Source organism: Sinohyriopsis cumingii, chromosome 14 (genome assembly GCF_028554795.1).
Source record: "Sinohyriopsis cumingii isolate HCF-2022 chromosome 14, ASM2855479v2, whole genome shotgun sequence".
Lineage (NCBI taxonomy): Eukaryota > Metazoa > Mollusca > Bivalvia > Unionida > Unionidae > Sinohyriopsis > Sinohyriopsis cumingii.
In genome coordinates, this window is record NC_142974.1 from 110194439 (window position 1) to 110220394 (window position 25956).

Consider the following 25956-nt stretch of genomic DNA (forward strand, 5'->3'; position numbering starts at 1 on the left):
TACATTGAACTTGGTTTTGATTAACACTTGTCAGATTGCACAAAAATGCTATGTAGGTTCTTGATGAGGAAACAGGCTTGCTAAAGGCAAACCTGCTTCAGACATGTCAAACGTTTATCCTATAGCCAACTCGGTGCACAGGAGAGACAAGTTCTTTCAACTTATGTTTGATAGAGCAGGGACAATTTCTCTGATTCCTATGGACAGTACAGGAGTTCCTTCCAGAGAAATTGGCATTGTATGGTATATTTTAACCTGTGTACATGTGTTACTGACCAAATATAAAATAAGAATACAATTTGGTACAATATATCCATGTACAATGAAGCAACAATCCTTGCAAACTATCTTATTATCAGCGGTTACAGCAGGTCCTTTTTCTGTTGACTACAGAGATGACAGCGAGCCATTATGTTCATTGATCTTGCATATTAAACAGGTGTAATCAAACAAATCTAACTTTATCTATTGTTATGTTTATTTAATTTAATTGTTTGTCTGTTAGTTTTAAATTTCTTTTTTTATTCCATTAAATACTATTGTAATGTTAATGTAACATTGTTTACTGGACTTGACCTTGTCCAAAACTGAGTTCAGTTCTGTTTGACCTGACTGACCTTTTGTTTTCATTTCATTCTAGTAAACAACATTTTTATGTATCTTTCTCAGAGTAAGAATTATTGAGTCAAGGTCATACCTGGACTATGTGATATTTTATCATGTACCAGTTGGTAACAAGCTTCTATTGTTTCCAGAAGAATGAACTTTTGACCTTCATCAGGGTTTCTGCCTTGCGTCTTAATTAGTCATATCACTGACGTTTTGAAAAAGGCTTGTCAGTTGGGCTTAAAACACTTGACATGTCCAAGTTGTATTATGTTGTGTACAGTTTGGTCGGAATTTTGTTTTCTTCAAATTATTGAATTCAAGTGATTATTTTCTCTGGAAATATAAAAGTACTCTGACAAATTTCTTGGATAAAGACATTCATTGGAATTTATACTGAATTCAAATCTGGAATAATATTTATGTGATTCGACAAGAGCCTCTTGACACATCAGCTCTTTCCTGACAATAACAGATGTCACTGCCTTCAAATGTTGATCTCATCGGGACCTGAACTCAGTTTCATTCAGGAATTTGTATTACTAGAACTTGTGTTTTTAAATCTTGGATTATTTTTGGATTTAATTGGTAAACCGTAATTTTGTTCTCTCATTTTTTCACTTTGTATTCTAGGGAAATACATTATATGTTAAATTTTACAGGGCTTGTTGTCTTCACTCTTTTCTGATACTTATTTTAAGACTCATTACAGTATGCATAAAAAGTTGTATGCCTGTGTTAAACAGCGGTACCAAGTTTATTATGCTACCTAAAGTGTAGCTGGAAATATCAGCATTAATTCTTAGAAAGGTGATATGAGAAGGGAAAATGTGTTCTTCCTTGGAGTATTATATATTTATTTTATGATTTATAGACAACTTGTAAACAAGCATGCTATCCCCTGTGGTTTAAAAAAAAATCTTTTATCACTATTTTGTCTTTTTGCTCTACATTATGTCTTGCTTTGTGCACTGGAAGACTAGTTCTTGTATCCCTATCTATGTTACGCTCTTTGAATAGTATTACTGTCTTTTCCTTTGGTTTCACTTCACAATCGATGGAGCTAATTTCGACCATAAATGATGTAGCCTTTCTGAATATCTTGTCAACTTCAGTAAAGGTTGGCTTGATATGTATCAATCAGCCAATTCAAATTATATTAAAATGAAATTATAGGCAAAATCAGCAGACAACTAAATCCTGATGGAGGAGAGCAATGACAAACAGAACACGTTTTGGTTTACATGGGTACAGTCATACTGAAATACAAACTACTAGTTTTATCTAGGCATCCCCCAACAAGACAGTAGTAACTGCTGCTCATTTCCTCAAATCAACTAAATTTTCATCAAGTAGTCTTAATTTATATGGTACATTTATGATATTAATATAGGATTGATCAATATACCCTGCACATAACTAATTTTATCATTTTCTGAATAATTCACTGATGTCATGAATCAACACCTCAGCCTCAGAATCAAGAATATATCAGATAGATACATTGAGACGCATGTCTCTCGTGTCACCATTAGAAGTTAATATTGCTGGTGCTTACATATAAATCATGTCCTTAAAAATGTACACTGAAATATTGGTTACTAAGCGTAGTCTCCCTTATTATATATATATATATATATATATATATATATAGATCAGCAGAAAGTTAATTTAATCCTGGAATTTTCATAGATTATTTAAATATTTGTTATTGTTTTAACATTATTTCTAATGCATTATTGTTTGTATTATGCTGAGAAAATGGGAGCTAATTGTCTTTCCCAGGGACACTATAAGGTCATCGACCTGGGTTTGCCTGGATGGGTACTGAACTCATATCTTTTCCATTACGAATCAGACACTCTACAAACTGAGCATGTGCTGCTCAGATGAACAAATTAAGTGAACATATTTTCATGTAAAAGTCTGACCCATTTCCATCGCGAGCAAATCACATGATTTATGTTCCTGCTTCATTTGTATTGTGATAATATAGGGTAATAATATTCTGTTGCTACAAATGATCTGACAGTTACGGGTCACATAAGGCTAACTCCAGGCTCCACAGTCAGTTGCAACCCTATATGCCATTTGGTAACATTAGTTTCCATGTGTTTCTCTATTTTAGTCAGTTGTAATCTAGCCATTAAAGTAGTTAGACCAAACCTTTGTTTTGTTTTATTCAGCCAAACATGGTATCAGAAATGAAAAGTATGGAGTTTGTTGGATTTTTACCATTAAGAAGTATACCTCCATAAAAATACTAAAATCTGGATGCACAAGTTTTTTGTGTTAATTGTGACATCATGGATAACCTCAATCAGCCACCTAAAATGGACTTTAATTCACACCATCTGGACGAAACGTGGACGAGATGGAAGCAGACTATGCAGTTTCACTTAGGTTTTGTGCTTGCAGATAAAAAAGACAAAGAAAAATTCAGAGCTTTGCTATACATCATTGGTCAGGATGGTAGGGACATTTACAACACAATTACATTTGAGGCCAATGAAACGGTAAGAACTGATCCATTTATCACGAAGTTTGAGGACTGTTGCACTCCTAAGCAGAATATTACAACAGAGAAGTACATATTGAATACCCATATGAATCCAACAAAAGAATGAAGCCATTTAAAAATTTGTAACTAAACTTACAGTGATTGCAAAGAACTGCACATTTAAAAACATACAGGATGAAATGATTCAAGATATAATTCTCTGTGGGACTTATTCTGAAAAATTAAAATGAAGACTTTTTACAAGAAGATCAGCGGACACTACAAAATAAGTGGCTGTCTGTAGACCAGAAAAGCATCCAAAAAGCAAATTACAAAGATGCGAAATGACGCAGCTGAATCAGAAGTTCATGGTGTGAAAAAGAGGAAAAAAGAAACAAAAATAGCACAAGCAAAGAAAGCGGAATTGACAAACACAAAATCAGACTCAGATTATTCAACTGTGCCAAATGTAGCAAATTACACGCAAAAGGTAGGTGCCCAGCCTATGGAGAAAAACAAATTGCTACAGGTGAAGGAAACAGCATCCATTTCTGAAAGCTGCAGGACAAAACGGGTTCATGATATGTAAGAATACTCAAAGGGGTTGTCCATTAATGACGTCTGCAAAGATGGGGGATGGGGGTTGCTCAAATGTGGACAACTGCAGACAAGGGGGAAGGGGATGTAAAGGACCTTGCGGACGTCTGCAACCTAGTATTTTTTGTTATGATATTCTGTGTTGAACAGCTGCTTTAGGCCTACTGCATGTATTCCTGTATGTTTTGTGGACGTCTTTAATGGGTGATCACAAAGTATATATTATTTGTTAATTTCAATTTGCATGAATCACGCTATCAAATGAGAGTTTATTCAACTTTCTACAATTTAATATATAGCCGTAAGGATGGCTGGGGCTAAGGTTTTCTACAAAATAGATGCCAATCATGGTTACTGGAAAATGCCCATAGATGAGAAAAGCCAGTTATTAACAAAATTTAACATTCCAGTTGGTGCATACTGCTACCTGAGTGAGAATGCTTTTTGATGTTAAATCTGCTCACGAAGTGTTCCAGAAACACATGGCATGGTCTTGTGGGGATCTGTCTAGGGTAGAAACTGATATAGATGACATAATTATTTGGGGAAATCCAAAGGATGAACATGATACAACAGTGAAACAATGTTGTAAAGAGATACCAGGAAATAAATCTGACATTTAATTTGGAAATATGCTAATCTGGAATAATATAAATATGTTATGTAGGACGTATATTAACATCATCAGTTATTAAACCAGACCCATAAAAAGTGAAAGCATTCACAGAAATGCCCGCTCCAATGGACAGAAAAGCAACTGCAAGATTACTGGGTACAGTCAACTAGCTATCGAAATTTATCCCAAATATGTCTACAGCAACAGAATCAATTAGAGCACCTTTGAAAAGTGACAACAAATTTGTTAGGGAAAGTGCACAGAAAGATGCTTTTCAAGAGATCAAACAGATCCTAAGCAAAGAACCTGTGTTGAAATTTTTTGATGTCAAGAAGCATGTTGTTGTTAGTTGTGATGCAGTGTTAATGCAGTCAAGCACACCCGTAGCATTTGGATCGAGGTCTTTAACAGATGCATAAATAATGTATGCAAATATAAAAACAAAAAACTCTACCTGTGTTATTTGGTCTTGAAAGATTTAATCAATATACATAAGGTCATTAAGTACAAGTTGAATTGGATCGGAAACCTCTGGAATCAATCCTCAAGAAACCTCTATCTGACACACCACCTAGACTTCACAGAATGCTTTTAAGACCGCAGAAGGACAGTTTTGACTTAACGTATAGTCCAGGAAAAGAGTTAATTGTAGCAGATACATTGTCGAAAGCACACTGACAAGCGAACAAATCTGATATGAACATGGATAGTGAAACTGAGTGCTATGTGCATATCATCATGTGAAATGTACAGACTGCAGATACACAGTTAGAAGCAATAAAGAATGGATCTAAGCGTGATAATAAAATGACCAATTAACGAGAAATCGTTTAAAAGGGATGGCCACATGATAAACATCTCTTAGCCTTCGAAATCATACATTTCTGGAACTCAAGAGATGATCTTTAAGAAATGGAGGGATAAGTTTTAAAAGAGAGAACATTATAATACCAGATGCTCTTTAGATATAAATGCTAAAAGAGTTTCACAAAAATCATATAGGCGTTGAGAAGACAAAGCAAACAACAAGGGACATTATATATTGGCCTGGCATGAATTCACAAATTGCAGTCTGACACATTAAGATATTGTTCTACTGGCCAGGAATACAGAAGGTCAAACCAAAAGTACCATTGTTGTCTACACAGCTTACTGCTATATGGGAATGGTTGGAACAATAATTTACGTGGAATAATTACAGCTATAACTTAATGGTAGACTATAGCTTCAGATATTTTGAAGTTGCCAAGTTAGAAAATACATGAGCAAGCACTGTAATCACACGCACGTCAGATTTTGCAAGACACGGAATGCACAAGAAGTAAGAAGTAATAATGGACTACAGTTTCCCTCAAAAGGATATGGTAAGGTTGCAAAAACCTGGGGATTCAAACACACTACGTCAAGTCTCAAGTATCCACAGTCAAATGGTTTAGCTCAAAGGAATTCTTAATAAGGCAAAGAGAGATGGAAACGATCCATATTTATCGATATTGGAGTATCGAAATACACCAATTAAGGATATAGGATCTCAGCACAAAAGGTGATGAGCTGAACACTTCAATCGACTTTAGCTACAATCAACATACATGTACAGCTAAGCCAACAAGTTATAAAATAAAGAAACTTAATGTGGAAACTGTGAAAATAAAAATCAGCAAACGAACCAGCATGACAGAACAGCTAAAGAGCTTCCAAATCTGACTTCTGGAGACAAAATAAGAATCGAATACAAGATCTTTGGGAACCAGCTGTACCATCGCAAAAGTAGCACTCCAAGGTCATATAATGTGAAAACCCATGATGGTGGTATATACAGGATAAACCAATGACATCTGTTACAAACAAAAGTGACATTACCAGATATATATGATACACACAAAGATGCTAACAAGGAGGTCACTGACATGAATGATGAGTTGCCATTATTCATCAGTGAGCCAAACCAGACAGCGGAGATTCAAACATGTAGTGGACCTCTAATAAAAAAGCCTGCATGATACATAGATTTTGTTATGTGAACTAGACAATTTTTCTGAATTATATTGTGTCTTGTGAATATTTGAAACTGGAAGTGGATAAGGGCTTAATAATATATATGTTATATCACATCAGTTTATATCCAGTGATAACAACTGGATTGAAGAAACAAATATTAGGACTTTGGAATTTGGTGGCAATGCCAGTATATCACCATGTACTTGTTTTCATGAGTATATGAATGATTGTGAATGTCATAGGGATAGAACTTAAATTTAGCTACAATTTGTAGAACTTTTACAACTCACCAGAAACTATTTGAAATATGTAATCATTGCCTGTAGTAAAATAGAACTTTGTCAAGTTTGAGTATGTTTACAAATTTATTAAAAAGACAAGAGAAACGAATATGTGAATTTTAAAGAAAAGCAGAAAACACATTTTTAGGGGGAGTTGTGGTAATATACAATGTTAACATTATGTTCCTACAAATGATCTGACAGTTACAGGTCATGTAAGGTCATCTACAGGCTCAACACTTAATTGCAACCCTATGATAACATTAGGGTGCTGAGAAACTAGTGTGCATGCATTTTCTGTTGTAATCTAGCCAATAAAGTAGTTAGAACAAACCTTTGTTTTGTGTTATTTAGTAGAACGTAACAAAGATGACAGCATAAATTATTTTAATGCTTAAACTTATTGTTTAGCTTTTTATTTACATATGTTATTGTTGAGTTTGATGAAATTAATTTTGCAATAAACCGACGAATCTAATCTCAGATTTTTGTTATTTAATTAATTTTAAGATACATTTGTACACATGCATTCATGTTTTTGCAATACAGTTACAGATAACTACATGCATCCACAATGTTGACAATCACATATGCACACACTACCGAAGGATGTGACATTCTTCTGGTGGCATCTGCAGGATTTAACACTTTGATTCAAAGCCAGTTGTATGATTTACATCACTCACCAAGATTTAGCATTAGAATAAAAGTGTACATATGGTAGGATCGGAAAAAAACTTAGGTTTTAAGCATTAAAATATTTTAAAAGTAATTTTTAAAAATTGAAACTCATTGGAAGAGATTTCCATTAAAATAATGTAGAGAAGGTCTAGTACCCATTAAGAAAAAAGACCATGTGAAACAAGTTCTGAAAGAGTGAACTGGATGACCAATGGCATGAGTTCAGTGATGGTGGATACAAGATGTTGCATATACATCCATTTTGCTCAGCTGACATTTTAGTAAAAGTCCTTTTGTTTCAGACATCCTAGACATTTGAATACACTTCGAATTTTTTTCATGATATAAAATGCCATAGCAACAGCTACAATGGACAATATGATACCTGCTGGGAAAGATGTGTTCTGTTATCAGAGCGATTCATAAAATCTGAAGACATCATTATATGTGAGTGTTAAAATACTAGTGTTATACAAATAAATAATGTTGAGGCTTTCTTGAGAAGTATTATACAGAACCAACCATAGTCAGATTTGACCGTTTTGGCACAATTGGACCAAACACTAACAGGGGCCCTGTGCGTCAGTAATTTAAAAGAAAAAATCTATAGAGAGAAAGTACTTTTACAGCGATGGAAGAAAATGTTAAGTTTATTATCATATAAAACTTGTTTAAAAGTTTATTTCTAAATGACACAGCTCATGGGGTGGGGGGGGGGTACAATACATAAATCCAGAGGGTCCCGCAAAATGATCCAAATCAGGCTCAACATTAAAGGCCATTCCTGATAGTATATGGAACCAACCTACAAAGGATGTGGACTTAGTCAAAACATGGAAAGTAATGGAAAAGAGGGTATCCAAATTGGACAACACCTATGGTCATTGCCAAAAAGCTGCAAGCAGCTTGAAGAAAATTAATGCTGGAGGAAGGAACGCTCAAAGCAATCAGAAGGCTAAATATCACAGAACTGATGAGAATGTTGGAAAAGATGATGATAACCAGTCTGAAACAAGGGAGGCAGTTCAATCCTCAGAGAGAAGGACTAACATGTCAGATCATGTCCAATCAAATATCAAAATGGGAAGTTTGTCATCGTATAGCAAGTGTGAATTGGACTAAACATCTAGTGCAATTTATCAAAGCAGAATAGGACGAAGTATGAGGAAAACCACAAGCCCCAAATTACCACCTTTTATTGGAAAAAAGAGCTGGAAGATGTGGTAGAATATATTTGAAGAAGTTGCCAATCATCAGAGGTGGACATCAGTTGAGACATTTGAAGAACTTATTTTGAGATATCAAGGTGCTGAAGGTGAATTTGTGAATGGACAATTGTCTCATAGAGTACACTGTACATGCAAATTATGAAGCATTATGAAACAAATTAGCTAGTCAGTTTAGGATTATTGAAACTTCACAAACATATGGCACTCAGTTTAGTCACATATACCAGAAATATGGTGACGCGCTGTTAAAGAATATGCAGCTGAAGTAAAGAGGTTGTATTTCAAGGCGTATGCTAGCATAATGAAGAGACCAGATAAGATTTACTGAGAAGGTTTTTCGATGGGTTGATATATGACAAAGCCCGATTTCAAGTTGATTATGTTAAACAACTGAAAAAACACAGATTATGCAGCCTTTAAAGTAGTGAATTTCTAAGAAACATATAAGAATAAAAACAAAAGTCACAGATGAAATGATGGACTAGTGACTGAACATGAAAATTGGTCTACAGACAAAAATGTAGCAAGGGCAACACCAGGTAAGAAGAAGAATACAGTTTTTAATAAACAAGTGCAAGAATCTGAAAGAGTTGACAAAGGCAACAGTAGAAGAACGATTCAAAGACATCAGCTGATTTGGATAAGCTGAGAAAGGTTATACAAGAATGCTTTTAAAAAACAGGCTGTAATTTAACACAGAGTTCTCATCCAACCTCATGGAAACCAACTTACAGCAGATTTGATAATGGACACAAAGGTAAACAAAGTTACCAAGATGGCTCACATGGTGAAATACAGAGTTACCAGTCATGCAAAAAGGCCCGTTTTATTTCTGGTGATCCTTCTCATTTTAACGTGAATGTCCAAGAAACCAGAGTAGATATGACACAAAGCCCACAACAGAGAAAAGTTCAGAAAACAGTTCTGAATGAAGGGCATCCAAAACAGGAAATTTTTTAAATTAATGGGGATTGACTCCATTGGCCAAAGACAGTCCAGGTTTTAAGGGAAAACGGCCTTATTAGCAATCAAAGTATGCAGTTGACAAATGAACAAACTATCATTAATATACTTGTCAATATACTTGTTCATAGAGGTATACCAAAGTCAAAGTGCATATATCTTAAGGATTTTGTACAGGGAGCCCCAGTTACTTCTGTAGTAGATATTGGTGCGAAGAAAACTGTTCTAGCTGAACATGTATACAAGAAAATAAAGAAAGCTGAAAGACCAGAATTAAAGAGCAAAGGATGTCTTGTGCATGCAGGCGGATAACCATTACTGGGTTATGGGAATATTAAAGTCACCTTAGAACTAGACACTCTCAAGATGGATTAAGAAGTCATTGTTGCTGAAATAAAACAAAGATGAAGTTTTGCTTGGTACCATTGTATTGAAAGGATCTGATGGGAAGCTATCAGGCATTATTTTGAGTAAGAATAAAATCATCCTTGATGGCAAAGTGATAAGTGTCAACAGTGTGTTAACAATCAAATCATAAGAATTTGTTTAACTGATAATTACATCACACCTGGTTTGAGTGAACATATTGTAGATGTTTTTGTTGACTGCTATAATACTGATGTTCAGCAATGTGAAAGTCATGCAACACTGCAATTTAAAGAACATTATCCCCTTGTGATGGCTTCAAGTCTTACTGATAGTAATGTTACCACTACAATAAAGGTGAGGGTCATGAATCCTTTCCTATCATCAGTCTCACTGAAACAAGGAGCTGTGATAGGTACTGCTGAATCGGTCATAAAGGTGTTATTTCTAGAGGACGATAAAAGTCAGAAAGGGAAAGACATTGTCACCAGATGTATCAAGATAATGGAGAGAAACAACATATACCACTCCAAGCAAGCTTCCTGATTACATAAAAAATACTTGTCAAGAGGGAAAACACTAATAATGAAAGAAAAGCAGGCTGAATGAAGTACACAAAAAACTATAGAAAAAGATATAACTGAACATTTGAAAGCCCCCTTTAGAGATTCATCAAATGGGAAGAAGTTTCAGCAACAGAAAGAATTATCCAAACTCTTCACTTTTTTCCAAGATTTGTGACCAAGCACGGTTTATTTAAGTTTACAGTAATGCCACGGGGTTTGACCAACAATCCCAAAACTTTTCAATGATCGGTAGAGATTGCATTGAAAGAATTGCAGTATTTTTCCTATATCAAGGTGCAAGTGATGATGAAACAGGTGCAGTCCTGTCCCAGATTCAAAATGATCAAGAAAGGGTTATTGGTTATGCATGTCGGTCACTGAACAAGTGTGAACAATACTACTGTTACAGATAAGGACCTGCTGGCCGTGCAGTACTTTACTGTATATTTCAAATATTACCTGATGGGAAGAAAATTAAACATAACGAGTGACCACTAGGCTCTAAAGTGGTTTTTTAGTCTCAAAAATCCAGTGGGTTGAATAGCTAGATGGCTAGAAATATTATCTGGGTATGAATTTACAGTAGAGTGTAGACCAGGTTCCAGAAATGGAATACATATCGCGCTATTATGATCTAAGGGAATGCAATTGTTCTGAAGCAGACACAAAAGAATATCTTAAATGTGGACAATGTAAGAAATGTCAGATGAGGGTAAAATATATGCAGAGTGTCCCAATATCATCTGCAGCAAACACTTGTAGAGTGAAAATAACTGAGCTGAATGATTAAATATGGAACAGAGTTATGGACAAAGTACATATCAAAATACAACGAGCAGCATTTCCCTTGCACAGTATGCATGCGCAGTCATGGCTATGTCAAGCAGTAGAGTGCGAAAATGGTCTGGCATTCCTTTAAAGATATGATAGTCAACCAAAATTTGGATGGCATACAAAGTCAAATGCTTCAGCTAAATATCAGTACCAAATTACGCTATCAGAGGTCTCGAAAACGCTTAATCACGCGTATTTGGACGCAATTCTTTAAACCTGGGACGCAGAAAATCACTTCTACAGGAGTCCTCCGTACGCACACATTTGCCGGATAGCAAATTCAAGGGCTTGCAAGTTCTGCTTCAACCATCTGCGAGTGGGAAAATGTGTTGATCAAATGATCATTTGAGCTCTGCTAATATTTACAATGAGATAATTCAGTGGCTGAAAGACCCCCATATGTACTTGTAGTCATTGTAAGAGTGCATCTTCAGAACATGACCCAGTAGCTTGGCGCCAAGTTCAAAGTTTTGACTAGCTGCAGAGTGGTGGGGAAATGTACTGATATTTACAATGACTGAATACAGAGACAGAATGACCCAGTGATGTACTTTCGTGTAAGAGTACATCAAATGAACCACTTTATGTTTCATTATTGTATTCGTTTCCAAGTGTAGCCAAATAAGCAGTGCATGTGACCTCGAAATCAAGAAATGTTGAGAGTTAGACAAAAGACTGTTTGCAAATTTGTATAAGTATTTGGGCGCAAATTGGGAAAGATTGTAACGGGATTAAACAGAGTGCTAGAACTGATGTTTCACATTTCATATGGAACACTAAGTGTGATCCTTAGCTTAGCGCGTGGATTAAGAAATTTCCTATGCCTGTCTTAATTCACTCTCACTTTTAAATTAATGGACAAACATGAGTTATATATCAGTGTTCTAAAGAAGTTAGAAAAGTAAACGCATTGGCAACCACTGGTTCTAATCATCTGGAAATTTAGCCACTTTAAGTATGCCCAATATGCTTCTGGTAGGGGACTTAAACTTTGCTGGTGGGACTCCTGTTTTTTCCAAAGTAGGAGTCCTGACCTCCTAGTTTTGAGCGCCTAGCGAGACCTCTGGCTATGCAAAATCTACCTTGAAATATCAGCATTAATTCTTAAAAAGGTCGCATGAGAAAGGAGAGAAGTGTCCTACTTTGCGTTATTGTATACTATATGTATGGCTGAGAGTTAAATTGTAAACAACGATATGAGCACCTCTGATGGCATGCTGACCATTGCCATTTTATAATACAAAATTTTATTCCAAAAGAGTTTCATATTCTTGCTTACAGTATAAATGTCAAACATGTACAATTATAATAAATATTATTATATCTACCTGCATAACATATAATTCAATTTTAAGCAAAGATATGGGCCTCTGTGATTCTTACAATCTTATATATAGAGTGTGCATTTCTTGCATGACCAGAAGATAGATAGATAGATAGATAGATAGATAGATAGATAGATAGATAGATATATAGATAGATAGATAGATATATAGATAGATATAAGAAAAATTGAAATGCAGTAAGGTTGAATAAAACGATTTATAAGGGTACGAGTGCTGATTACAAATTCATATGTTGTTTGATGCTTTTCAAAATATTTATAAAAGTCATATTGTGTCCCAAAGAATGTGTGTTAATCATCAACCCATCACTGTCAAACACACACCCATTTCCATTGTCAATATGTTGCAGTTCTATGATGCGGAATAGTTTTTTAGTATTTAAATCCAAAATGTTTTATGATAAAAATAAAGAGTCATCTTATTTATTTACTAATCTATAAATTCTTAACTCACACTCAGTTTTCATCATCAAAAACAAAATTGAGAATTCCTGCTAAAAGATGAAGAGACCTGAATTAGCTACCTTTGCTATTTAAATATGACCATATTAACATCAATACAAACAAATTATTTAGTTTTCATTTTATTCTGAGTAGTAAATTTATAGATTTGTAAATAAAGAAAGATAGCACTGTTTATTTCTTTTTATAAACATTTTGAATTTAAATAATGAAGGACACATTTAGTTATACTGCTGTCACCACACATAAAAAAATATTTACCCATAAATTAGTTTTGATTAGCAATAGTACTTGGAATATGATGGATCAGGTATATTTTGGTAATCTGAATGAATGCCCCTTATCGACAGCATTCCTTAGATAAGGGGCCCATTTTTCATAGTGTACAAGGGTTATATAAAAGCTGTGGACTCCCAAACTGGTTGGGGAAGGAGAGTCTAGATTGGATGGCAGATATAGTATCTGAATTCTGTTTTAATAATAATAATAATAATAATAATAATAATAATGCTATTAAAATAATATGATTTGGTCTTTAAGCTAGCCACAGGAATAGGATTTAACATCAATTACTTTGTACACAGAATTACTAGTAGATTCGGAAATTTACTTCTCCCGCTCAATCCTTCCAATAAAACAATTTAGCACGTATATAGCAAGATTAACTAGCCATTAGACTATTACAATTCTGAAAACTAATAGTCAAACGGAAAATTTACCAGCCTTGAGCCAGTCGACTTAATTTGAGCTATGGTTCAAGAATCCTAACCCAGACATATATACACATACAACGTGGGCACACAAATAAGAATATACCATCCTTCTAACGCGAACCCCAGGCACTTCTACCAAGACTGCCTGGTTAATGGCTTTTATGGTTTTAGTACAGATATCACTCACCGTGTAACTTGTTACAAAGCAGGTTAGCATGCAACAGAGGGTGACTAAAAGCCAAAAGTTGCATACAGGATGCAGGCAGCATATACATTCACACAAATAATGTAGAAGTAAAATGCAAATGTTAAAAGTTTAACAATTATGCACAAAACATAGACAATGTGCTAACATTCAGTACTAAACACCTGTAGTGTAAAGGTAAATATCTAAACTTAAAAAACTCCCCCTTGTCTGTGTATATCTAAAAGCAGTAGATGAAAAAGAACAGTTTCTTCAAGTACACAACATCTTGAAAATATGTTATTGCTAATTGTGTGTGAAATTTCCTTCCATTAGCCACAGTGATCTTGACTTTGATGATAGACCTTTCAAGCCAGAAACTGATATATCTAGGTTTGTTCCTTGCCTCAAATGCAGATTATTTACAAAGTAGGGCATCATTGGATAGTGGAAAACTTTGTCAGTGTGAAGTAAAATAGAGATGGATGAACAGATAATCGTATAACATGATAAATTTTCACTTCATGGCATTTGTATAAATACCGAGAGGTAAATCTTGTATGATCATTATTATTTATGCCCACATACCTTTTGTTCGCCTTTTCCATTCATGGGTTGACAAAGAAACATCACAGCAATTGACATAGACATCTATACCTTCTGTACTACGTCTCTCAGAAATGTTTACCTCCTCTCCAAGAAGACGCTTGACCAGGGTTGTTTTGCCTACACCCATGTGTCCAACAACCATGATACGTATGTTATGTACAATTTCCTTTCCATCCTTTAGAGCCTCTTCAAAAAGTTGGATGGATCTGTCATCCATTTTCAGAATTTCTATTGGAACACCTGTGCATATAATGGACTAGTTATATATATACATATATATATATATATATATATATATATATATATATATATATATATATATATATATATATATATATATATATATATAATCAACAATAAGGCAGATATTTAACAATTTGGCAAAATTTAGCGAGCTTAATCTGAATTTTCAATCTATATCATTTTTATTCATGTTATTAAATGTCTCAACATTTATAAATCCTTTGCCAATCATTTATAAATCCTTTGCCAATAAAAATCCCCATATGCAATTTATTAGTGTTCAATTGTGCACAAATAAAGAAACGCATGTTAAATCTCCAATCTTGATAAAATAGAGATCTACTGACATGTACACTGTAGTAGACTCAACAGGCACTAATAAGATTTCTACTCTACAGTTACTATGTGCTTCTGAAAATGGGGCAGGTATTAAAGTGAAAGTATTTGCATTTGCAACATGCATAAAGGTGAGAAATGTTGGCATACGTTTATGATACTTTCCTGTGGCGATATTCTATTTACACATGGTAATAACGAAAATCAGGCACCATCTAGGACAACAGCTGACCAAATGTACAATTAGACCAAGTGCAGTTAACTTTCCAAATTTCCTTTGCTGTCTAGAAAGTAAACATGACAAAGCAGAGCAAGCACATCCAATCTGTATCCTGTCCAGCACACATTACACCCATGACTCACAGATCAAAATAACGGGAATTAAAATTTATTTAAATAAGTTAAAGTTTAAATAAATAATTCCTACAATTTACAATACCTTTTGTAATACCTAGGATTACATTTCCTTTAACAATCAAACTCTACACACATTACAAATATGAAGAGTCAAACCTGAAGATTTCTGCCCAAGTTTGGAATTCTTGGTCCATTGTGATTTTAGTAACCTATAGACCAGACAGGCATCAATAAAGGTTCCTGGCCTGCCAAGTGCCAACATCTAGCATATACAGGTCTCTCCCATCAGTTTATAGTAAACTGTCAGAATAAGCAATGCATTCTATATAGCAGAAATTTATGTTCCCAATCCAAATTAACTTTTTCAGTCCCATATATTTGAATGTGCTGATTTGTTAATTAAAAAGGCAATATAACATGGCCTCATATCAATGTGTGTCATATGCATAAAACTGTAGATGCAACACGGAACTGATGTAACCAAGTAAAATAGTACTCTAAGTTTGCAGAGATTGCAACCTTTAAATTTCTTCCTTAAGTATGTGAGACAAAACAATAATACATAATAAGTTATCCTACATAAAATATATGTTGCAAACACGGTCACAGGTATGCATAAAGTTTTCTGTTCTACATTTCTGGACCATAAAACATCTACTTTTATTATTTATTTAGTTTGGAGAAGTACATTGTTACACAAAGCCTGAATGGTCTCCAATTGTTCTAAACTCTTGTGTTCAAAACTGATAAACAGATCTCAGTTAATAATTTATGAAATGAGTTCTATCCAGATACCACAGGGGCTCATATTGTTGCTTATAATTTACCTATAAATCATATACTATATGTTACTTTTATGCTGTAATAATATTACATAGTACACGTATAATTTATGGACAAATTGTAAGCAACTATATGAACCACTGTGGCAGTAACCCAACTTCGTGAGCAGGGCACTGAAATGTTCCTACACGTTTTTATAATGTATTGAAGTGTATTCGCCACATAAATATTTTTAACTCATATTTCAATGGCCTACATCAGGACAGCAATTTAACAATGAATATGTAATTTAGAAATTATTAATATATTTCACATCGACGTTGCAAATTTAAACAATTCCCATATATACATGTACATTTATGACAAACAGTATCAGTAACTGCTATCATTTCAACATCTAACTTCTTGATTTTAAAATTAGAATAACATTATTGACCTTATTTTGCAATATTACTTTACAATATTATTTCTATAATCTTCCGCCTTATTCGTTCATCTAAGGACTATCTCCATTTTCAGCCTCGTCTTTTCGAATGTCCATATAAGGATATTGCATCCTTCAATCACAGAAGTCTCACGTGTTTTCAATAAAGTACGATGAAATATCTGACGACACAAAATCACGATTATAGTACTGATATGATGATTTCGTGTTGTCAGAGATTTCATCGTACTTTATCGATAAAACCTCAAACTCCTGCGCTTCAATGGAAACGTAAGCTGACCACAGTAACGGTAGTAAATATGGCGAGCATTGAATAACAACATATCGTAGAATATCCAACATGGTATTTAAAAAATCTAATTTGTAAAGCTAATTACAGTTAATATCTTGTTATCTGATTATTATCTTTGTTCCTTGATATTTCCAACCTGCAATATCAACAAAGAACCCCTCCATAAACGTGAATGTTATCAATACAAACACCGTGGAAATTTTAGACGCTGCTAATACATGAATGAGTTCTGGTCGCGTGCGTACCATGTCGTGTGCAAATATTTATCAATGAAAGCGCCACCTTAAGGAAAAAATGTGTAATGCCCTGAACTGGTAATGATGCTTGTTTTGTAGCCTGCCTCCATTGTGATAGTCCATAGAGATTTAATATTTTTATTTGAAAGTTGTGTAGTGACAATCAACGTACAGATGACTTATCAATCAGTAATGAATATAAATGGTTATAGCGATATTTGTATTGAATTTAGAAACAAGAAAACAATTTTATTCAAACTTAAAATTAATAAATATGTCCATGCACGATGAAAATGACGACACAATTCACGTACATTCAGGATAATAAAAAAAATATGTATTCCACTTTATTTTATTTTGCATATCTTATACATGTATATTTTACAAACAGTTATGATTGTAATATTCATAAATCATTTTGGGGCATAAATATGAATTAGGAACTGTAAATAAATGAAGTGTGTAGTTTTTGTTCTCGTGTGATGTCAAAGTGGAAAATGAAACAGAATTACCTGTTTGATGTAAATACTCCAGTCTGTATACAGTAATCACTTTACTGTACTCCACTGTGGTGTAAAGTACTCCATGCTGGTCATCATAGAATATTCCATAAGGACTTGATGACACTTTGTGTATTGTCACTAGCTGACCACTGTCTGTCAGCTGATGAATGCTGTCAGAGGTCCAGTCCACCACGTACACACAACCCCTTTCAGCCATTACTGACCACGGTAATTCTAATTCCTGGTGTTGATACAGATATTTGTGTGTGTTTGGATTGAAAATATCATATGAATACAAACCTCTAGTAGTGGAGTTACGAGTCCAACACGAGATGTAAACTGTGTTGCCGTTTATGGCCAAGTGTGTACGACTGTCAATGTCACCTTTACAGATGTTGTGAGTTGAGTCTAAACGTCCATCTGTAATCGATACAACGCCCCAACAAAACATGCCGTAATTCCAACCGCTGACAACGAGTTTGGCTGAATTCAATTTTGCCACTGAATAACACCGTTTAAATCCTGTCCTTACATTTAATGTTTTGACCAGTTTTACATCATCTACAGATTTCAATGACATAATTACAATCTTCCCGTTCCACAGACACACAGCCACTTCCGTCTTGCTAATAAGACAGATATCCATGGGAAAGGAGTCCAGTCTGTGTGATGTAAACAGTAGTTTGCCATCATGACGACTGTAAAGCTGGAGATTCCACGCATTGTAGTCTATGACCAGCAACGTATCTTCGATCAGCACAACGCCATTGTAGTCGGGTGTACGGCCGGCTATGGATAAAAAAACGACTTTCCTCAGGATGCGGAATATACAAAATACAGACATATATGCTTTTGGTATATAAGTTTCTGACCCAAAACAATAGTCCACTGTCGAAATGTAGCCACCGACACCATGGTCGTAATTATTTTTATTATTATTACTACTAGTACAGTTGCTATTTCATAATGTTTTGTAACTACTACTAAGAAGAATAATATAAAATAGTATTAAAATAATATAATTTGCTTGCATAGTATAAATGCTACTTTGTATTGTTTTGCAACTATTACTGTTACTGGTAACTAATACGTTTAAAAAATTAATAAAACTAAATTGCGAAAGTAAAAGTAGGGCTAATGGGGTAGCGGCCATTTAACATACATTTCAAGTAACTCACGAGAAATGTCTTATGTGATACGTGGACCAAATATTAATACAACCCAAATGAGTTAATAACCCGATGACTATCCCTCCCTCAAAAAAACTTATGAGGAATCTGAATGATGCCTTGCAGTCATTCACGTGCTGTCACCGAGAATCATCGTAAGACTTCTTTGAGACTGGCTTCTAAGACACGAGCACGTATTTGTGCATTTGTTTCGCGACTGTTGCCAAACAAGGCACGAATCAATTTGACCGGAAGATGAAACTGAAGGGACGTCATGTTGACGCTGTGTGAGACAGACGACAAGTGAGCAAGGTTTTTATAGACTGGGGGGGGGTGTTAAGTCAAGTTAGGAGACATATACAGGACAGGCCCTTCGTATTGACACCTGTGGTGAAACAAATGGGTACGAAATCGCAAATAATCGGGGATAGTGGGTTTCAAATCAACGAGTAAATATGCGTGTGGAGTATGAGTGGCATCGTCGTACGCCTGAGTTATCCAAGGCGTTCCTCATTGTTTGACTAAGACTTGCAGTTGCGATTATCTCGAGGTCTTTTAAACAAGACCACGTAATGATCATTGTGACTGACGATGCGATTTGCTTTACTTTGTTGAAACAAATTTTGAGTGATGTAAATGATACTGGCATTACGGTAATGCCCTTTGCGCGTAAACCAAAGTTTAATTTATTCTGCGTCTTCTAACATGTCATCAAAACTGACCAGATGGGTTTGATGGGAGTCAGACACGATTCCGTCGTCTTCGTTAGGAATGCCTTCCACAAACACGATGAAATCAACTTGACTTCCTCGCAAGAGGCTGTACGCCGATTGCCACTCTTTGTAACACCACACGATTCATTGAGGTGGACGATCGATCAAATGATGTTTATGTTCGATCAAACGGTTGACAAATTCGGTTTTACCTGAACCGCTTGGTCCAGCAATGATCATGTTAAAGGGATGGCGAAGATACAAAGCCTCGCAAATAGCACAAACTATGTGTTCGTCGATGCCTTGGAAATAATTCTGTCTCCGTTCAAATTCACTTGAGGACGTTCGGTGCCTTGCTCCGTATAGTATCTCAAAAGAAACTGTGCATCGTATCCCGAGAAATTGTGAGCCATGACTGTGGCATGGCGAGGACAATCTCCGTAACGTTCGATTCCCTCTTGGTTCCACGTCTCGTCGATGGGGTCTACGATCCATTGCGCGAATTCGGCTAGCGTGTTCGGTCCTCGAAAATTTTTTTCACGTCCTCCATGAATCTTACTGCAGTGAGGGCAGTGACTAAAGATAGGTTCTTGGATGCACTTTTCGCACACTCGGTGAGCAACACAGAAATTAGGAATGTGAATGCCGGTCTCTTGCATGCGTTTGAAATCGAAAAAGATGAAATTCCCATTCTTCTGGTCATCTTCCTCCTGTTGGGGTTGGTATCTTTTAATGTAGCATTGGTGTTCCAAGTCCACGATTTGGTGACAAATATGACATGTTTTCTTTCCTGAACATACTTGTGCTTTGGCACTGTTGGTACGTATGCCTTGTCCACAGGTAGGGCACAATCTCAGCAGCTGACAAGCACATTTCTGCTGTCAACCTTGCATCTTTAGATGTTGTTGGTAACAAGTAGGGCTGACAAAAGTGCGCAGACAAGCTGGACAATGCACTCGTTCGTGTCCTTCATCCAGACAGGGTTGAGATGCCAAACATTCTGAGCATTTCGAACCACAATGCTTGTGTTGCTCTCGATTGTTATAGCCATAGTCACAGTTCTCACAGTAATAATTGTATCTCAGGAATGACGTGATACTGGTAATGGTAACGAAATGTTCATTGTGATAATAGACGTGAATGTATTTTCCATCCTTAAAATCTTTGCCTCGAAACAACAGAGGCCCGCGCACTTCTTGAGGGTGCACATTCAAAGTGTAGCGTGGACTGGGACATTTTGCAAGTTTTGCATTTCAGCAATGCCGCAGGTTGTGTCTTTGGACAGGCAGGCTTGTTGTAACAGGAGTTCTGCTTCACTTCGTTGTTTGGCTCGGTCAGATGTTCGAATAGTTTTCCAGGCTCTTTTACATTATACTGTGTCGTTCATGTTGGCATACATTCGTCCCACCACGATGGCATGGGCTAAACACATCTGGTCTTAAGGGTTGTTAATTTGGACGAGGCTCCTTTTGGTGCTGCGAAGGTCGTCCACCAATAACATTTTTCTGCGTTGTCCCGTCCCCTTGGGGAGAGAGATGTGAGTCATGAACAGTGTCGCTTTTCCGTCAGTGATGTGAAATTGGTCATTGGATTTTGCACAGGCTGTATCTTGTTCATGACTTTGGAAAGGGTTAATTCTTCTGGGCTATAAACTCGATCCAAACAGGGGATATCGAACCGTCGTGATGAATGGAAAGTCTCAAGTGATCGTCTTCTTTGGCTTGACATTGGTGTTTCAGTGTGGTTAACAAAGAATTCCACACATCGGTGATGACGCCCTCTGCTTTATCCAGTGGTACTTCGGTCTTGAAAGTGTAAGCCGTGGTTCTTAATTTTCTAGAGGATAGCTTTTCCGTCTCTCGAATGTAATAGTAATTTTGAAAGTTTACTAAGGGTGGTGAAGTTGGACTGGGTGTAGAATTGCTGGGTTTGGATTCTGGTTCACTCATGTCATCTTAAAAGTCACTGGCATGAATTTGTACCAAGACTTCAGCTATTGTAAGAGGTGATGCATCACGTTTCTGCCTCTTACTTTCTTCGTCTTTCTTCTCGAATTGATTAGATCGTTTCATCTTGACTGCCAGAAGTAAAATGTCTACATTTTAAACACCATGGGTCACTTTATATCAATGGCAGACCAGCGTATATATAGAGGGTGTGTGTCTTGCCTTCCCATATTCATTTCACTCTCAAACTGAGCAGAACGATGGAAGAGCTACACAGATCGAACTTTTGATCAGTGATTTGCGAGGGGTCATCATAAATATTTGTTCAGAGAAGCCGACGGACTCCTCACCCTCATTTCGAGATAAAAGTCAAGATACTTACTATATCTGTAAGAAGAAAGGGCATTGGTCTTCAGAGTGTCCAGATCGTCATAAAAACAGGGGCTAGAAGAGACAAAAGTCAAGATACCTGTTATCATTGTCAGGAAAAAGGACATTGGTCTTCAGAATGCTCTAAGAAACAACAGGAGCAAGAAGAAGAGAGGGATTATGGAGAGGAATAAGAGGTACCTTCCCCCAAGGAAGACCCCAGTCAAGTGTAGAAAGAGAAACAGGAGAAGAGAAGAAGACGAGGAGAAAGTGAGGAAGAAGTAGAGAAAAAAGCTGTGAAAGTGAAGAAATTTAAAAAACAGAGGGAGTGAAGACAGACACAGACGAAACCTAAGTTCTGTTTAAAGTGTTATGTTGTGATGTGAATTGGATTGTAAATTTTGTACCAGAATACACCAGGCATAAAACGTAAGTGTCTCTTGGTTTTGAATTTTAAAAAAAGAAGCTACACTCATGCACTCATACATTCACACATACAATAGGGGTAAAAAGGGCTTTGTTCAGTTTTAATTGATCTTGGCAATTGAAAGACTATCTCTTTTCGAGATAAATGGGTGGCCCTGAAAAGGGCCTTTGGGTATTTGTTGGTTTAAACAACAAACTTAGGAATGGAAAGCAATCAACTTTAACTACCTTAAGCCTTTGCCACGGTAATGCTTACTTCTGGACTGCGTACTGTCGATGATGATTTGGTAGAAATCACTAAGTGTGGCATGGTAGGCGTAGTTGTTGGGTTGTTTAGCTCCGGAAGGTCTCTTCTCTTCGGTCGTAATGAAGAAGTCTTATACATTTGTTTCAGACTTCTTAACTATCCTAAAATGGCTAACAGTACCGTGACCGTTTGACTTTTACACCCTTGTTTTTTTGCTGCTTCTTCTTCTTGTTTCCTGCTTACCACTTCTTTTTCTTGCTGTTGTTGAAAAAGAAAAGCTTATTCTGCATCCTGTTGCTGCTGGATCAATTTTTCCAATTCTTCTTTTTGTCTCTGTTTAAAATTCTCCACTTGTGATAAAGTTTAAGGTGGCGAAGGTACTGGTTCCGGAACAAGTTCTTGTGAAAGAAAATCCACAAAATCCCAATTAAAATTAACCTCTTCTGGAAGTAGGTCTGTGTTCACTTGGGTAGTCCCTGCTATTCCATTGCTTTTCGTCTCCACCGCCGGTGCACCCCAATTCATCGTCTTCTTAGTTTCCGTCATGTTTGAAAACTGTCGCATCGATTGGCCTCGCACAGATGCTAGCGCCTCTATATAGGGAATGTGACTTGACAGTCTGCTCTCTTCCGACTGACGCCTAATTCCGTGTCGTGACTGAATTTCGTAACGCGTGTTTGGATGTGTCAACAAACTCAAACCGTTTCGATCCTCCCTTCCCCTATAAATAACCTCAGTTCGCTGCATTCCTTCAGCTGTTCTCGTCACAAAGATGTGGACAAACGTAGAATCCTCTACTCTCGTATCTTCAATGCTGTTCTGTACGGACTTACTCAAGTATGTCAGATCATCGTGGATCATTGTCAGAATGACTGAAAAAAGCATTTGAAAAAAAAAAGAATTAATGTGGAGAGACAAGGCTGTTTGAAGAGGGCTTTGATTTACGGACCAGAAGTCAGACAAAGTTGGAGGAGGGGAAGAAGACCTCTATGTTAACATGAATAATGTTAACATAAACCCAAAGGCCCTTTTCAGGGCCACTCATAGGTCTCGAAAAGAAATTGACTTTCTTGCCTAACCTCCCGAACAAAAATTTGTATATGTGTTATCCGTGCTTGCCTCTTGTCTGTGTTATAAACAACTAAGTCCCACTCCTTTGCTCAGTCCGGTGACGTCACCTTCCCTCTAGTTGCTACAGTGTTACCAATCTCCCCTACCGTGACGTCAGACGCTATCTTTCCCTTGGCGCTGTACAATCCCAATAGTCCCATGTTACATTTCCCTTGTCGCTATAGTGGCCCTGAGTGTATTTCAAAGTCCTGTCGCTGAACAGGCCTAAGGCGGTCTGGTAATGCTAACTCCCATTGTCGCTATAAATCTTGTCACCAAACAGGCCAGGAGGAGGGGGTCTGTAATGTATTTTCCATTGTCGCTAAAGTGGCCCCACTCACTACTGTTATTTGACAGTGCCACATACATGATTTATGGAAGAAATATTGAATCAATTCAAAAAGACATTGATGTTGCCACGACGATAATTAGTTTAGCAAGATATTCTGATGATTACACAAGATCGGCCGGCCCGACAATAATGTTCACCAAAGATAATTCTGAACATCCAGACTATAGACCGTATAATATAAGACGACCACGAAACTTTGCCGATAACGCCGACGCTGATGTTTGGCCGGTGGTTCATCGGGTTAATCCGGATATAAATTAGGATTTGTATCACTACGATCAATGTTGAGAAGCGATCGTAGAGGATTTTCATGCGCGATTCCATTATCCAACATATTTGGATTCTGTAGAAATGTTAGAAAAGTACGGAAGTCCATTAGCGCCAAATCGTGTCTGTAAAAATTAAATATATTGCGAATAAACGCAATACTATTGCGAATATTCGCAATAGATTGCGAATAAACGCAATAGTATTACAAATAAACGCAACATTTATAGCGAATATTCGCAATACTTATTGCGAATAAACGCAATACTTATTGTGAATAATCGTAATACTTATTGCGAATATTCGCAATAATATTGCGAAAAACGCAATACTTTTGTGATTTAGGCAATCCTTTTCTTACATTCAACCTGAAGAAGTTTTTTATTTCTGTCGTCAAATCCCTCTGCATCTTTAGGTGAGTATGGACGTATTATTTTACAGTCGTAAGTGAAAATGACAAGATTATTGCTCTATTTCTTAATGTATTCAAATGAATTTAAGTTTCGCCTAGCAACTTCTTTTTGAAAATAAATGAATCTGTTGACGGGCAAACTCCGCCACTGCGGGATGGTGGGTAGGTGGACATAGGTCAATTGAAAATGAAAATAAACTGAAATAATAGTTTGGCATAACTGCATACAGCACCTCGGCCCACATTAATATTTAGTGTTCTCCCGGTACAGTGTACTATTGACATACTTATACCAGGTACTGCTACTATATCTGATTCGTGCACATGTACCCTAGCTTAACTTTGCTTCCGGTTCTATTTAATTTCAGCAAGCGACCGAAGATGGAGCTAGAATTAAGTTAATTTCTACGAGGCATATAATGCCATGATGCAATTGAAAAATGGAGCAGGAAAAGGTATTTTTGTGCAAATTGCAACAAAAGAGACATTGCGACATTATTCCTATAACCCAGTATAAGCCTAGATCCATCAAAATGTTATTCATATAACGCAATATCAGCCTAGGTCCATCAAAACATTTCTGCTTTCAATTGCATAAACGTTTTCTGAGCAAAATCACCTTTATAAACTCTATAATGCCAACCAATATGAACATTAGAAATGTGGAATATTTGTACAAATTTGTTGGTAATTTGGTTACTATGATCGGTTAGAAAGACCATGCAAAAAGCCATACAAATGTGATGCATGAATTACATGTGGAAAACCAAAGCACAATTTAGAATCGGCAAGTATAATTTATTACATTTTGCTAGGCTAACCACAAGATGTCATCTGCTTTATTCAACATGCGCTTATGCATCGTGAAAAAATATGCATTTGATAAGATATACTCGAGCAGATAATGTCATTGTATTGAGCTCTAGTATCATACAAATGCTAAGCTTTTTTAAAGATTACAAATGCATAGTGTCCATATAAGACATCTGAGATCTTACAAGCCTAGAGCAAAACGTTACATATATAAAAGTTTGAGTGTGCAATATATCAGAGTAAAGAAGTGGAACTTAAGGGATAATAATATAATTTAAAAAGGTATAATTCTTGTTTGCAAGATCTTGAATAGATATTCCAGTGAAATGTATATGTTTGTTTTCCATTCTGTTGACTGATATAGATAATGTATATAGTAGCAATGGT

At 36.1% G+C, this 25956-nt stretch overlaps 1 protein-coding gene across 1 annotated transcript in view; it reads right to left on the bottom strand.

Annotated features, from left to right (window-relative positions):
- The window catches only part of LOC149784593 (uncharacterized), a 160091-nt gene that overhangs the window by 91235 nt on the left and 42900 nt on the right, over window positions 1-25956 (bottom strand). The window contains exons 3-4 of the mRNA XM_089933014.1: window positions 17755-18534; window positions 14530-14790 (exon numbers count right to left, since the gene is read on the bottom strand). Coding sequence (XP_089789140.1) covers window positions 14530-14790; window positions 17755-18534 — 1041 coding nt within the window. The remainder of the gene's footprint in view (window positions 1-14529; window positions 14791-17754; window positions 18535-25956) is intronic.